Source organism: Nipponia nippon, unplaced genomic scaffold (assembly GCF_047370975.1).
Source record: "Nipponia nippon isolate SJK-2023a ecotype South Korea unplaced genomic scaffold, ASM4737097v1 scaffold_6, whole genome shotgun sequence".
Classification (NCBI taxonomy): domain Eukaryota; kingdom Metazoa; phylum Chordata; class Aves; order Pelecaniformes; family Threskiornithidae; genus Nipponia; species Nipponia nippon.
Window position 1 is genome coordinate 80936925 of NW_028262380.1, and position 16152 is coordinate 80953076.

Sequence of the window (16152 nt, forward strand, 5' to 3'; positions counted from 1 at the left end):
GTTTGGATACCAGGACAGGCAAAGTTATCATTTAGTTAATTTTTTTTTCTAATAACGTAACTAGAATGAAGAAGCAAGTCTGATGTCAGTAACTGTTTAACTTAAACCAGTCAGCAGTCTACAAGGGTATTAGAGCAAGTGAAGATCCTCAGGAAAAGAGCTGCTCCTCTACCAATGAGGCATACTCTCCAGCAAAAGCAGAAAGGGGATTTGTGACTTGGCTTGCAACCTTTTTGGTTTGTACAACATGTACGCATGCTGGCTTTACCTTATTCGGGCCATCTCCACCAGGATCTTATTGGTTGCCAAGACAGCTGGAGGAATTGCCTTCTCATTAGCTACCTTCTGTCTAGCAGTCAGCAACTTGCCATACAGCGCAGTCTGTGAACAAGAGAGCCAAATTCTGATGAAGCAGCTCTACATCACTCACATAGCTACAATTAATTTGAGAGGAAAAGTTATAACTTCTCTCATCTCTCCATTAATATACAAACAACCTGCAATCCATTAATCCATCTTAACATTTTCAAATCCTCCTGTAGGACTTCTATTCAGAACACCTCTGTAATATTAAGAGCTGCCCAAGCCAGCTGCTCCAATGCAGGTTGACCGCAGTCTGCAGGTTGACCGCAGTCTGCAGGTTGACCGCAGTCTGCAGGTTGACCGCAGTCTGCAGGTTGACCGCAGTCTGCAGGTTGACCGCAGTCTGCAGGTTGACCGCAGTCTGCAGGTTGACCGCAGTCTGCAGGTTGACCGCAGTCTGCAGGTTGACCGCAGTCTGCAGGTTGACCGCAGTCTGCAGGTTGACCGCAGTCTGCAGGTTGACCGCAGTCTGCAGGTTGACCGCGGTTCACAGATATTGCCCTCTTCCAAAAGCTTACCTCTAGTTCTTTTTCTTGGGATGAAACAACAGGTTCTGGGGACTTCAAAGGAGATTTCATCGGTGAGCGCTCTACAATACTGGGAAAAAATAAAGAAGTGCGAAACAAGCCCTGCGTTAGATGAATTTATTCAGGAACTTTGCACAAGGCTGTGGGAGAGCAGCTGCCCAACTTATTTTGCCTGCTCTGACAGCACCATCAGACCACGGCCTGGCACCTCATGCTAGCACTGCACTCATACAGGACCCGAGCTGGTGGGGGCAGAGTCAGCAGTATCCCTAATCTAAACACAACTCCTCTGGGCTGGTCCTGTAACTTAAAATAGCCTCTTACTATACAAAGCTCAGGGAGATGAAATTGCAGTTTTGTAAATAAAGAAACCCACACACAAACACACAAATATCCCTGTCAACAGCTGGATTCCCATCTTGTTAACAAAAGCATGTTCATAGAAGCACTTGTCCATTCATGACATGATTCTGACAGCATCCCACGAGAAACACCGTACGTGTTTCCCCAGAGCTGGTAACATTCATCCTGGCCACAAAGAGCTAACAAGTTCAAAAGCATCAGTGACAAGAACACAGCTGCTGTGCTGTAAGTAGAATTAGTTGATGGTACCACTAGGCATGCCTGCCTAGAGAGCAACACCACAGCTACCAGTCCATGGGCTCATGTACTTCAGGACATTTACCCCTAATTACACTGCTATGATTATACTGCAATATATGTTAGCAGAGAAGCCGGAGTACGAGCATCCTTTCCTAAACAAAGTGTGAAATAACACTTGTTTTGGATTGTAGCTGTCCCTAAAATGATTTTTCTTCACACGGCTACAGTGGCAACTATTCAGCTTAAGTAACATATCCTATTTTCCCATCATCTGCCAGCATCAGGCTGCTTGCCTGAAGGAGGAATCGAACTGCTCAGAAATGCAAAGTGGGTTTAATCTGAAACCACACAAGCCAGGAAAACAAATTACTTGGTCTGCTTTTTGCAAAAGCTTGGTTTTATTTCTTTTAACCTGAGGGAGCCTCAACTTCATCTTTCTTCTCCAGACTAATGTAGTAAGGCAGAAACCTACATGCTCGCTTACAGCCCCTGCACAAAGCATACGTTCAGTTCTGCCAGCTTTAAGAGCAAGTTACAACTTTGTCACTTTTTTGCCTGAATTATATTTGCAAACTGGAAAAGCTTTTCTCCACTTCTTTTTTTAAACCATCACAAGTTAAAATCCATTACAGTTGCAACCGTCACATAGAAGACGGGCTAAAAACCACAGGCCCAGTAAAAGTATCCAAAACACATCTCCTATTGCTCCATTTTTATCAACGTTTTCGATTTTTCTTGCTTGGATTCCAAGTAATACCAGTGAGAAAGTTAGCACTTCAGCAGTTAACAAAGCTTGCTTTGCCTGTATACAACTTGTAAACTTCAAAGCCTGTTTTCAATGTTGTAATAGTTCCATGTTTTGAAATATAATGCAGTGTACAGCAAGTTTTAAGCACTCGTCTTGTTCTTTTTTTTATATTATTTTAAACATTTTTACCAACACTTCACAGGGGAGAATGCTGGTTTTAAGTATGATCCTATAAACATTTTCCCTATTAACACAGTCGATTTATTAATTAAAATTAATTCATTCTGTTTTAGTTTAGAAGACTGTACCTGTTAAGCCTGTTATTGCTTCTTGGAAGGGTTTTACCTTTTCTGTCACATGAAAACATATCATATAGAGACATCTATAAAAAAAACAGAAGAACAAGACAAACAAATGCTGATTTACCAATTTTTCCACTAAAGTCACTGTTAGCAGCAAAACATTCATTTGTGACACCATGATACACTTGCAAGATTTTTTAATACCAACAAGGATGGACCAGGGAGCGCAAGAGGAGTTATAGGCATACGGACCTGCTTGACTGGTGACTGCGTTGTGCCTTTCAGGTCTGGGGAGCGCTGCGTTGAAAGTACAGGTAAAGCTCTACTGCTGTAATAAAGTGAATTCTCTCTTAATCGAATAAAACCAAGTTATTTGTACAGTGACACTGCCATTTAATAAAAATTAACATTTTGCTATGCAAACTGATTTGAACTTGGTACAGGGATATCTTTGGCAAATCATAAGTTCTTATTGATTTTTTTTTTTAATTATTAGAATCACCATTCTTTGTGAAAAAACACTGAGGACCTCCAAGCCTGTTAACACTAAAACTTGAACAAGGAACAAGAATCTCATCTTATGGAGGAAACAAATACTGGAATTTTTGTGTCAACACTTGAAAAGATTCCATTTTAAAGATCCCATTACCGGAGAAAACAAACGAGTGCCAACTTTCTGGTTTGCCCTAAACACACAGCTTCTGCTGTTGCTTACTATTTAATAATACGCTTTTTTTTCTTCTAGATGACCTGTAGACAGTAGCTCAAGGAGCCATAACAGCACAATATTAGAAGACAAAAGGAAATTTGGTACTTTGTCATTAGGCAATTTACTTATTTTTTTAGCAACACTAAGATAATCTATACACCAGAACAGGCTCCTAAGGCCAGCACTGAACAGCTTGGTTCTAATACTGTTTTTTGTCACAGCAGAGCCTGTGCAACCTCCAGTTCATTACCTTTCACTTCAAAAAGGTTGGTCAGAATTAGTGTTTGTGAAGAACAACACAACACTGTTTATTAAATAGAACCAGAAGCAAAAGATCACAAGCAAACCCTCACATGCTATTTTCTTAGAGCTATATACTGCGATGGCCAATACCTGACCACCACTGAGAAAGCACCCAGCTTTTGCAGACATACTCACCGAGACTTTAAATAGTTAAAATTTCTCAAAAAGAAATAGAGAGACAGATAAGCTATTACACATTTGTGTTGAATCAATTCTTGTTACAATAAAGGCTGTTGTGTTTCATTCTCAGCTTCAATTTTATGAAAAAGTAGGTCAAGTGCATAATTGGGAAGACAAGTTGTTAGCTGCTCTATTTAAAGTCTCACGGTTTAACTCATCAGCAGCAGAAAGAGCATAAACCCTGATGGATTTTCCTCTACCTTTTCTTGTCTTTAGTTGATTACTTTCTCCATGAGGACGCGTTGCCAGAACATGCTTCCAGGCTACCCAGACACACATTTTCTGACTAGTTTTGGTAGTTTCTCTCAACTACACTTCCCCACTTGCCTTCCCAGCTACAGGACCATCCAATTAGCTCCACTAAATACCTCAGTCAGATTTAAGCTGCAAGCCATGCGCTCTCAAGCGGACTAGACTAGGCCACCTTTCATAACAGCAGTCAGAGGCGTCTATCCAGGTCTTCCCACTGGCTTTTTTTGTATTATGATACTGCCTAAGGGAAAATTTCAGCTAGAAAAATCAAGTGCAGAAGTATCCTTTCCAACCTAGCCGTCTCTACAAGCAGGCTTCAGAAACTGATCTGATGTTAAATAAATAAAAAAAGCACTCAAGAGAACACATGTACTATAATTACCTTCTAGGAGGTCTCTGCAGATTAAGGTCTTCGCTGGACTGTAACAGAAGACTCACATTTGAGGCAGATCCAGCTTTTAACAACCAGTTTCTACCCTGTAAGAAAAAAACCCACATGGCTTAGCTATAGATTACTCAGAGAAGCTTTCAACGGGCAGTTTCACACCAAAAGGTACCTTCTGGGTAAGCATGCACGTGGTTGCAAAGTTGCTATGCCCAGAGACTTCTTTGAGGAATCCTTCCATTATTAACTGTTGGCAGAGCAATTTCCACCAGTTCTCCGGCCAGTCTTTTCCACTACCAAAGAGAGGATGTCTTCGGTATTTGCTTGGCAAGCGTTGAGAACTCTGAAATTATTAAAAGAATTGGTCAGTCCTTGTGGAAGAAAGCTTCCAATATAACCAGTAAACCAAAAACCCGAGATGCCAGGAGCATGTCCTCAAGAACATTTCTCCACAGAAGAACTTTACAGAAAAGTCACAAGCCAAAAGATTTCATTCAAGTTGACATAGTACCCCTTACGATAACCACACCGATAGCACCTCAAAGGTAAGAGCATAAACCATGCCTACTGCCTCGTTCCTGTCACCTGAAGACCAGTTTCACCTCTACTCATTTAATCCACACCCACACTTTCCAAGGCTGTGACAAGACCATGACTTACTTTTGTATTAAGACCCCAGACGAACCTATGCTTAAGATCAAAGCTGTTAGAACATCTCCCTTCATATGCAGAAGGTTACAGAAATGACCCAGCCATCCACAGCAGCCAAAGAAGTCATCTAGCGCAGCTTGTATTCACCCAGTTCAGGCCCATCTTACACTGCATGAGTTCAAACAGAAGCAGTTACCCTTCCTGTTTTTAATTAAAGGGAGCCTGCAGAAGTAAAAATAAATTGACAAGTCCTGTTTAAATCCTAGGACAGGGGTACAAATCCTGGAGCAAGCTTACCACAGATGTCTACTCTACTCTTCCTCCTCTGGCCTTCGTGGCAAAGTGGTTTTTGGCTTTTGTTTTAAGAAGTTGCTGATTTACCCATCTCTTACCAATGGTTCAGACCCAAAAAAGCTGATTAGCTCCTGTCTGACAGGTTCTCACGCCCCCCGCCCCCCGAACTCAGGGCCCAAATGGATGGCAAGGGGCTAAAGCCCCTTTCCCAAGAAGAGAAACTCTTGGCATAAGTCTGAAAAGTTGAGAACTTCTCTGAAACGGCAAAGTAACAGGGGATCAAGCATTAGTCGATAAAAGCATCTCAGACACAAAGAAGTTTCAATTTCTTGCTAGAAAATGAAATCAACAGGAAGACAGGCTTCAGATCCTGCTATTTGTACACTCGCCGAATCCCTCTCCACTGGAGAAACTATGCAGTCAAGTATTTTTTTTTTTACATAAATACAAGCGTATTTACACACGCCACTCACATCCTCCAGAGTCTATGTGTATATATACATATCCGCAATGCTGTTAAGATAAGGACATCCCATGGGAGGGGGTGGTAGGAAAAAAAAGCAGCAGAGGGTGTGACTAACAATTATCATCTTGGACAACGGGAGACAACGGGAAGCTCGCCTCTTGCCATTTATAGGGCTGGTTGTTAACACGGGTATTCCGGATTCCTTTTAGTACTTCTACCACAATCCCTTCACGCGAGGCACTGTGCAAACAGAGCATCTATCCCCAAGAACACAGCTTTCCTTATGAAGGAAGAGACAACAGGCTGATGGAGAAGAGAAGAGGAAACCAAGTCAAAGAAATCCAGGACAGGCAGCAGCCAGCACACAGTGGCCTGCTGGAGCTCCGTACCATCTCCTGGGATCACAGTAAGAAGCAATTTGAAGTCAAGGAGCTGCTATCCTACACACAGGGCGAGAGGAACAGCAGGAAGAGGGGCTTGTTTCAGACCTTTAGCAGCTGGAGCAGCCAGGTGCAGGCAAGACAGAGCAGCTTGCTGCTGGATGGGACCAAGGCACAGAGTCCTGATGGGGAACGTGAGTGAGTCACCTACTCAGCAAGCAAAGAGAAAGCACCAAGTCCCACGTCCTCTATTCTAGAGAGCCCTCGTTCAACTTCTAACACGCATTACTTGAAAGCACGACTACATTCCTAAGCTTTCAGTTATGCCAGTTACATTAATTACTCCAATGGCTGCACATTTTCAGAGCATGGTTTTGGACTTAAAGAACAAATTCAACGATGGAAATAACTAGAAAAAGAAGATGCAAAACAGTAAATCTTGCGTCCATGTTTGGAGTAAGCATCATCAATTAAGCTTCGCATAGGACCAACCAACAGAAGCCAAAATAGCACTTTCAACTTCATACAAATTATTCAATGCTAGAGGTACTACTTAAAGCCGCTCGCAACCAGCCACTGAGACTACTATTAACAATGCAATAATTGCCAAAATAGCTACAAATTCCCCTGTTGGCTGATAAAAAGAGACCTTAAAAGTTGCATACTCTTCTTGGTTTAGCAGGATTAGTTTAATATTTCTGTCAAAGCAGCTGTAATTCAGTTTCCCAGAGGGCATTGTTCGCTTTCCTCATCTGACTCAGCTTTCAAATACTAAGTGAAACACGGTCTCCCTTGTGGTCCACCCAAAGCCTGTTGGAGGCCACCTGGACTTCGCAAAGAAGAGATTACTAACTTCAGAAGAGCATCAATTCTCCATGAAATGTAGATAAGCTTTTAAAGCAACATACCAGTCAGCCTCAGACAGATGTAGCATGTAAATTTACGGTGATACTATTTCATACATTTGTTCTAGAGTAAACGTTGATGCAACAAGCTAAAGAAATTTGTAAAGTTTTATTAGCCCACAAAAAGGTACTCTCGTAGGCAATAAAAGGTTATTCCCTATTTGCAGTGCAAATTTGGCATCATCTTCACTTTTTCCAGTAATGTCTAATTAACAATCTAATGTCTAATTAACAATCAAAGCTACATTAAACCCTGAAACAGAATATCCTTCCCCTAGACACACTTGTGGAACAATTAGCAACTTAACTTTCTTACTCCAAGGAAACAAGAGGGACATCATTCACCCAGGTCTATCAAGTACTACAGGTGATTTTTTTTTTTCCCCAGGTTGTAAACATAAGAGAGTAAGAACAATCACTTATTTTGTTTCTGGTGAGTTTCTTGCCTAGCATTTAAAAAACATTGTAAGTAAAGGTACACAGAAGTTACTCATCTTCATTCTAGTATACTGCTTCCCATCTCACTACTCCAAGTCAGCCAGCAGTACAAAGCTAGAATGCAAGCCATCACTTGCTTCATTCAAACGTAAACCAAGCAAAGATGTTTTTATTCTTCATTCTGAAAAAGCCATTCCTTTCAGGATAACGGAAATGATCGGTCTTCATAAAAAACAACCACTTAACTGTCTCTACGAAAACACCAAACTCACCATTAAGAAAACAAAGGCTCAAGCCTTACAGGAAGAGCTTTAGAGTCTCTGCCAATACTTGGGCTGGCATTCACATATTTACACAGACAATTGTCAACAACAACTCAAGACAACCCACAAAATACAGGACAGCTCCACACAAGGCAAATAACAGGTACTATTTCGAAGCTAAACTCTTGGGCCATAGAGGGCTGAATATTGCACGGTTAAGAAAAACAGAACTAAGATGGCAAGAGCTTGCTTCGAAGCAAAAACTGTTCCTTTGCTGTACGTGCACTAAGTACAACACGCTTAGGAGGTCCACTATTTTCATTGCTCTTGTCTTTGAAGACTACTATCTAGTTTGCTGTGCGGCGAGTGCTGCTGAGCAGCTTCAGAAAGCCAAGACTACCTCTCTACAGATATCCAGCTCTCTGAGAATAAGGTACTAAACATAAATGTGTGTGTACACAAATTTACATGTATGCATATCAACGTATTGTTTGGTGCATCAATCAAGAGGGACACTGTAACAGTCCCTCCACTCTCAAAACACATACAAGGATTTTTACTATCACTTACAGACCCTCGCAGAAACAAAATGGGAACTTTAGTTCCGAACTTCTCCTCCAGGGCGCTCACTGCAGATAGCAGCTGATACGCTTGCTTCCCAAAGTCCTGTAAACCACCTTCTGAGTCACTGGAGACCGCAAAAGAAGAGGCTCTGAAATGCACAAAGAAAACCAAGTTTAACACACATTCAAATCAAGCCCCCTCCCCTTCTTTCAAATATTGTCTACCAAGTGATAACTAAATAGAATATACGCTTCAACTTACATTGAAATGAACAGTTAAGCATGTTTAAGTGTAAAGAACTAGGACTGAAAACATGAGACCAAGCAAAACTCAAAATCCCTTGTGGTTAAGACAGCTGCGCACCCCAACAACAAGCAGCTCTTCGTGGTACTTGTGTGGCTGAGACAACGTTGTCTCAGCCATCTTCTGAATTTACTATTGGAATATTTGGACTGGTTTAGGGATACAACACATCTTTAATTGCACCTAATGGCAAAAGATGTTTTTGTCTTGTTTTTTAAAAAACACAAAGGGGAAAAAAACAGAAGGAAAGAGCAACCCCATTAAAGATTTTCTAGGGTTTGTTAATGCATTTATTACTGACTGGAAGAACCCATCAAAAAAGTTATTGGCACAAGCCACTTGTAAGGAGGAGGAAAAGGACAATGCTATATTTCAAGTGATTTCAGTTCTGCAACACAAACTCACTACGTAGCTCTTCTCTGGCACAGCAACGTGACTGCAAAGATTGACATCACGATGTCTCAAACTCTTTTTGTTTAGTTTTAGTAGAGGCCAGGCAAAAATTGCTTAATCCTTCAGCATACAGGAAGCGTAGCTGAGCTGATAACATTTTTCCAGACAGCAACACAGCATAACATCTTGTCTCTGATCAGGAAGCATCAGGCCACCAGCAAGAACAAGGAATCCTTTATTATTGTAACTTCAGGGAAAGCATGTAGGTGCACACAGGAGAACCTGCGGAAGGTGTTTCTGCTCATACCTGTGTGACTACCGACCCCCTGGCTTCCCTTCGGCACATCTACAGGATTACTAGCAGTGCTATAAAGAACATATGTCAGCACAGGCTGGAACAGGAGAACAGCTCCCTCAACACTCCGGCAATTTAACCTTAGACACATGGTATCGCACTCCGCTTGCAAGTGTTTCCTTTTGGGATTAATTACCTAACAGGACTCAAACTGATGAACAGAAGTGTATTTCACAGTCTAAGAGTGTTGCTCTAAACCCATTTAGGAACTGTGACCATACTTGGTTTACAGGCTTTCCCACAGGCAAGCTTACAAGCTGCTGCGTGGCTTGCTCAGCTATTTAGGAGAAGGTTAGAGACAGTTGTTCAAAGATAAACTTCAGGCTGAACATCTGCAAGATCAGATGCATAAAAAGTCAATTCTTTTAGATAATTTGCCTTGCAAGTCAGCCTGTGAGAATGTAACCTCTTCTATCAGTCTTCAGGGAAGAAAGCTTACCTGGACCTGCAATTATCACAGCATTCTTCTGTGCCCATGATGCCAGAGGAAACCTTTCGGAGTTGTTTGTCTTCAAAATGAGACAGGATGATTCTACCCAAGGGAATGTAATAAAAGATTAAGGATTTACACAAAATTTATTGCAGAAAACAGAGTTGAAATCAGCATCATTAATTAATTCACTGAGGAGCCAATTATTTGGCCTTGATTCCTCCAAAGAATTTTTTTTAAGTAAATAAGGAAACACTTGGCATATACATCTAATTGTGCTGAAGACTGTATTTTTTAATACCGCTTTTTAACAGAAAACATGGTTGCAGAACACATTTTGAGTATAAGATGCCTTCTGGTTATAACCTCCAGTGGTAACCACGGTGCAACGGCTCTTACCAAAGCTGACTGACGTGACATAAAGCATTAAATAGATGCCAGTACTCACTTCCTCCTGCAGCTATTCGACATAAGGTACTTCTCTATTTTTGCCAACATCTTCAGTTTGTACATCCGGAACTCTTCATTGCGTATCTCATTCAGAAGATGCCTGTCAGTCAAATGGAAACATGAAGAGCCTTAAATACTGACCTCTACTCCCCTGTCCACAACAAAAATTCAATATGCCAGATAACCGTCTCAGTCAAACTCACCAGGAACAGCTAGAAAAAAAATCCTGCCAAAACCAGACCCAAACCGCCTGCCTGTCTCTTCATAATCTTGATCCTTATAGCACAGAGCATACTCAGAACACCACCTTACTCATATTCCTCTACAGAGGACAATTATTCTAAACAGGGCAGAAGGAGAGAAAGTTTCTTCCAACCCCACAAGCTACTAAGCTTCAGAAATCCATGTCGGAAGGCACAGAGCCAGGAACCAAGGGCAAAGGGCACTGAGAGAGGGCAATTCCCCTCAATCTCTAGTTTTCCAGGTAAACTCTGGCAAGTTCTCATCAATGCCACTGCCAGATGACAAAATATGCTAAAACACAGTCACCCTTCTTTTAATAAATTTGGGGGCATCACATTAGGACAGATCTACCCATTGCCTAATGCAATATCTTTATGGTAGTCACTGGAAGCATCCAACTGAGAAAATAGTGTGAGTGTACTTGATGGGTGTATGGAGCACTCGCTCTGCCCATGCTCCGAGCCAAACCTGAGCTACCATCTGCACCACCCTCGCTGTGCCACATGGCATGGAAGACAAGCCAATACCGCAGGTGTCGGGCACCACGTTAACAGAGCTACACTATTCCAGCTCAAAGTCGAGCTAAGCAAGTTTTTGCCTGCCTGGAAAAAAAAAAGCTGGGAAGTGTGTGGTTTTGGTTTCACAGACTCTGGCAGTCTGCTGACACAAGTTCAAATGACTGAGTTCAGACATTTATGTGGTCCTATACCAGCTATGGACCTCTATAACTGAGACTCCCCCACCCAGAAGAATAGAATATCTATTTCTCCATTTAGGCATCTAGATAGTGGAGATAAGTAATTCCACACCATCTGCACTCTTAAGGAGTGACGATGGGTCTATAACCAGGTCAGATGATTTACAGGACAAGTGACCAGGTTTTATCACTGCCTGCCTTGCAACAGACCTTCGGAAACCAGAACTAGAGCAAGGACACACTCGTTAACATTACTGCATTTGTTGATTACCTTCTTGAAAAAGTATAGCATATTTAGTACTGTGCGTATGCAGAAAAGGCCTTGGAACCATTCCAAAAAATAAATCACATTTTCAACCAAACCCACCCCGCTCCTCTTTCTTTTGGTATGTTTTGGCTATCCATGTCAAAGCAGTTGTCTTCAGTCATTTACCTGTTAAAAGCCAAGTCTGTCACAGTCCACAAGACGTGACAAGAAGCAGGAAGCCCATCGCGACCAGCTCTCCCGATTTCTTGGTAATAGGATTCCATTTCCTTAGGGGCACCATAATGAATAACCATCCGGATATCTGCTTTGTTGATGCCCATTCCAAATGCCACTGTAGCCACAACACACTACAAAACAGGAGCCACATGCTGAATGTTTTGAGATGAGCATCAAGAATATGCCTGGATTCATGCTCACACGCTTCGTGACAACTTTTTTTTGCTACCGACTCAAAATTCAGCCTAAACGACAATGGCTTCAAACTCACACTCGACTTCCACAGTACCGTTGGTAAATCTGATTTTTATCAGACTCACGGGCATAGGATTATAAACACGAGAGTGATGATGTGCTGTGGCAAATGCTAGAGTGTTTTCAAGCAGTTATTATCAAAAGGCATAGATCTATCGTGAAGAAGAAAACAAGAAGTCCCAGGATAACTCGGCCTGCTTAGCTGCAGCAGGAAGAAAGCACCTCACAGAACTTGTGATGACATTGTTCCAGCTACCACCATTTTCCTCAGACCCTATGCATTTAAGAGACTTACTAAAGGAATTTCAAACATAGGCCAGGCATCCTATCACTGTCAGCACAGACCAGCAATTTCTTTGCCCAGAACTGGAGACAGTAAATGGGAAACACACGCCGATATTCCCAAATACTTTCCTCTACCAGAAACCCCGCAATTACCAACAGGACCAAGCGGACTTGGTTTCCTACATACCTGAATTTCATCCCTCATGAACTGGTGATGGGTGTCTCTCCTTTGTTTGATTCCCATACCTGCATGGTAGGCACCACAGGCCACACTGAGTTTAATCAGTTCAGACACAACCTGTTCGGTGGCCCTTCTCGAACGGCAGTAGATGATAGTGGGGCCTTCAAACTCATACGCAGAAGTGCTGTAAATAATAGCAACATGTGAAGACACAGAACAGAAGAAGCCACCCTTCTGCACAAAGTCCGATTGAACCTAGCTGAAAAGGCAACATAGCTTTTCCAGCAGTTCACCCTCTTGGGGATTTAGAAATTGAAACAGATTTTAACTGGTCCACTCATTCACTAGTTGTCTGTCCTTTGGAAAAACAGAAGTTATTTGATGCTCTTGTTTTTAAAAACACAGAAGATTTTGGTCTCTGTCGAAGCAGCAGGGTAAGGCCTCCCAATTCCCTTAAAGTCATCAGGAAAGACGCTTCTACAGCTGTCGCTTTTGGAAGGTCTGCATTTACGTAACAAGGTACAAAAAAGCGATGAGAGAAATCACTTATACTGCTGTCGAGGCACACATTGTAGCTTGCGACAAGGAGAAGAGCAGGGCCAGAATAGGTATGCCGCTGGGTCTGCTAACAGCAGAGGACTGCAATTCTTCTGCTCAGATTAGCTTTATTAAAAATAATCTTACCAGAGATTTAACATGGCCTCACACCCATTTTGTACAATATTGTTTGGAAACTCACCCACCAGCCAATCCATCATAATCATTCAAATAGCTACAGTGTCAGCAGGTCCTCTGAGGATCAAATGGTCCTGAAGATCCTTAAGTTAGCAACACGCAAACAGCAAGAGTCCATTACTCCTTGCCTCAAAACCTTTTTTTTTTTTTAAATTGAGATGGGTGAGCACAACAACACAGGACACAAGTGACTAGCATGATATCGGAGCCAAGCTGTGGAGAAAGCCCAAGCTCCTCCTCACCAAATGAGTTTGAGACGGCTACCAATTCTTAGTAGACACTACCAAAACTCCAAAGTATTAAAGTACATCTGAGTGATTAACAAAACCTGGCTTAAATCCTTACCTTCCTTTCCTAGTAAGGAACTGCTTTAAATCCCTAAGGATATCTCCACTTTGTTGTCCAACTTCTAAGTACAGGTTAGGTCTGTCAAAACTAGTACACGTGACCTGGGGATTCTTCAGGTTCAGGCAACACACTATGTCTTCTCTAATCGATGGACTTGCAGTTGCGGTTAAAGCAACAATAGGAACCTGCAATGAAAAGTAGAAAAAAGTCTGAGATCTCTCACTGTTTTTTGGGTTTTTTGTTTTTTGTTTTTTTGTTTGTTTTTTTTTTAAATCATGACTCAAAACTGAAATAGCATGTAAACAGGCACTTTAATCTGTTTATGATCACTGGATCAACTCAGCTATTTGAAAAATATAGTTAATATTTAGTTTCCTAGACCTTTGGTCTACACTGTTCAGGAGAGCAGACAGGGACACAACGCTGTTGAATTAAATATAGGGTTTTATTCTAAAAGCATGTTTTCTTTACTTAAGTCTTCAATGCGCCTACAGGAATTTTCTGATGTGGTTAGCTAAATTTAGGGAACATAGGATGAAAATTCCAAGACCACCATGCTAACTTCAGGTCTAAAATTTTGAGCTTATGCAATAAATGCTTGACAAGTGTCTAGAAATCAGGTGCACGCTTTTACAAGCCACTCAGCCAGACAGTTTAATTAAAAATTCCTCGTTATTAAACCAGAAGTTAAGGACATCATCTTCCACAGCATAGGAATCCAACGAAGTAGTTAAATTTTCAAAAGTTTCTGGTAGTCCAGGTTCAGAATATCCTTCATTTAAGCATTTAGAAAAAACCCACAAAGCTCAGGGTCCACTGACAGGGACCACATAAATTCCAATACAGCATGTAAGTACACTCAAAGAGCAACATCCAAAGGCTGGTATTTCAAACTCATAAAATGAGATAGTACCCTTCTCTCATATTAAAAATCAAACGTATCAAAATCTCACCAATGGCAGAGCCTTCTTTAATGTGCCTAAACTTCTAAAGGAATATCTGAAGTCATGGCCCCACTCAGAAATGCAATGAGCTTCATCAACAGCTAGGAGGGTAATACCTGGTGGGCACAAAACCACAGCATGGACACGTTAACAAGACCAACCAACATGGGAAGTGACAACACACAAACACCCCATTCCGCTCAATTTCAAGCTTCCCTGAAAAGGCACCAGCAGTTTGCTTAAATGTTTGTTTCTAGGATGCCTTCTGCTATACCAACTGCCCAAGGCCATTTTTATAATGGCCTCTTTTTTGTAAAAAAAGCCTAAGAGCTTTTAGACACACACACACACACACACACACCCCCCATCTCCCTCCTCCAAGCTCTACATCTCCAACATCCCTCACAATGGGTCAAAAATCTTGAGCTCTTTCTGACAGGACCTTTTCCTACCCCTCCTTCCCAGAATTCCTTAGTAACAGTCACAAATACTGATTACCATTAGTTTCATTTTCTGGATTGTAAATCAAAGCCTGAGTGTCTCAGGTCTGCACTGAAGAAATAAGTGAAAGTCCAGAAAAACACAAGGGGAGAGGGGTTAAAGATATCCCTGGAAAATAACCTTTCATTTTCTGAATCAAAAAAACTCAACATGAGTACAGATATCCCATTCTAATCTGCACATTCAAAGCACCCTAGTGTCAAAGAGGCCAAGCATACAACTTCTCAGGACTCCAGAAATTCAGATGGCTCATATTCTCCCTAGATCATCCTCCCTGCCTACAGCACTAGAAACTCAGTTCCTTAATAATGAAATTCTTGGAGTTTGTGTGCCTTTAATTTACCCTACTATGAGATGCATCAGCTCCATCACCTTTGATGAAAAGAATTTAAGATGCACTATAGCGTTTCAAAACCCAGTTTCATTGCTACTTTCGGAGAAAGATCAGAGATTTGAATACTTAAAAGGCTAAAATACTTACTAATAGACATTCCTTTCCCTGTGATTTAAAGATAAGCATTTTAGCACCTCTGCTCCCAGTAACTTGTTTAACATTCCCATGCCAAGATCATGCTAAAAACACTACTCACATATGTTTCTTTTTTTCTATCATGACACAATCTTTTGACACCATTTATTGGCATTCACTACACTAGCCTCTGAGCTCACTAGGGGTAAGAAACAGGTTTAAAATGTTCAAGCGCTAAAAAAAATTTCAATATAATTATGAATTTAAGCAGCCAACTCATCCACAACCTTATCCCCAACTTACCAATACTTTGGTCAAGATCCTGAAGTAACTGTAAATTCCCTGAACAAAACTCTGGAGTCATATATATGACTCTGTACTGACCCCTGGAACATGAAGAAAATACACTGTCACAGAAGGAAAAACCCCAGACAACTTAACCAAATGAAACAAACCCGTGATTGTCTACAAGATGTAAATGAGAACGAGTACAGACTTCTGGATAGGGAACAAGAGGAAGGAAGCGCAGACCGCAGAAAGCGTTCCAGAACAGCAGGAAAGCAAGGCAGTCAGTACACAGAGTTACAGGAGAAGGAAAAACAGTAGAGATTTACTACCCTTGAGAACAAGAAGGGATTGTTGTGATGACTTGGTGACAAATATAGGTCTAAGCCCTGTGTAAAATCATGTATAAATCACAACAAAGCTGAACCTCACCTCCCCAGCCAGAGGGCACAAGAGGGTGG

The 16152-nt window shown here is 41.5% G+C and overlaps 1 protein-coding gene across 24 annotated transcripts in view; it reads right to left on the minus strand.

Annotated features, from left to right (window-relative positions):
• Positions 1-16152, minus strand: part of WRN (WRN RecQ like helicase) — a 47524-nt gene that overhangs the window by 9596 nt on the left and 21776 nt on the right. For 23 of the 24 annotated variants that reach the window (XR_015700119.1, XM_087737939.1, XM_087737938.1 and 20 more), the window contains 14 exons: positions 15710-15792; positions 14446-14552; positions 13490-13677; positions 12416-12593; positions 11638-11819; positions 10263-10364; positions 9824-9916; positions 8340-8481; positions 4545-4715; positions 4370-4464; positions 2796-2871; positions 2550-2623; positions 882-960; positions 269-381 (listed from right to left, as the gene is read on the minus strand). Coding sequence is in view for 23 of the 24 variants with exons in the window: in XM_087737939.1 (XP_087594065.1) it covers positions 269-381; positions 882-960; positions 2550-2623; positions 2796-2871; positions 4370-4464; positions 4545-4715; positions 8340-8481; positions 9824-9916; positions 10263-10364; positions 11638-11819; positions 12416-12593; positions 13490-13677; positions 14446-14552; positions 15710-15792 (1683 nt within the window). In the remaining variant the exon portion in view is untranslated. The remainder of the gene's footprint in view (positions 1-268; positions 382-881; positions 961-2549; positions 2624-2795; positions 2872-4369; positions 4465-4544; positions 4716-8339; positions 8482-9823; positions 9917-10262; positions 10365-11637; positions 11820-12415; positions 12594-13489; positions 13678-14445; positions 14553-15709; positions 15793-16152) is intronic. The other variant, XM_087737937.1, reaches the window with a different exon arrangement.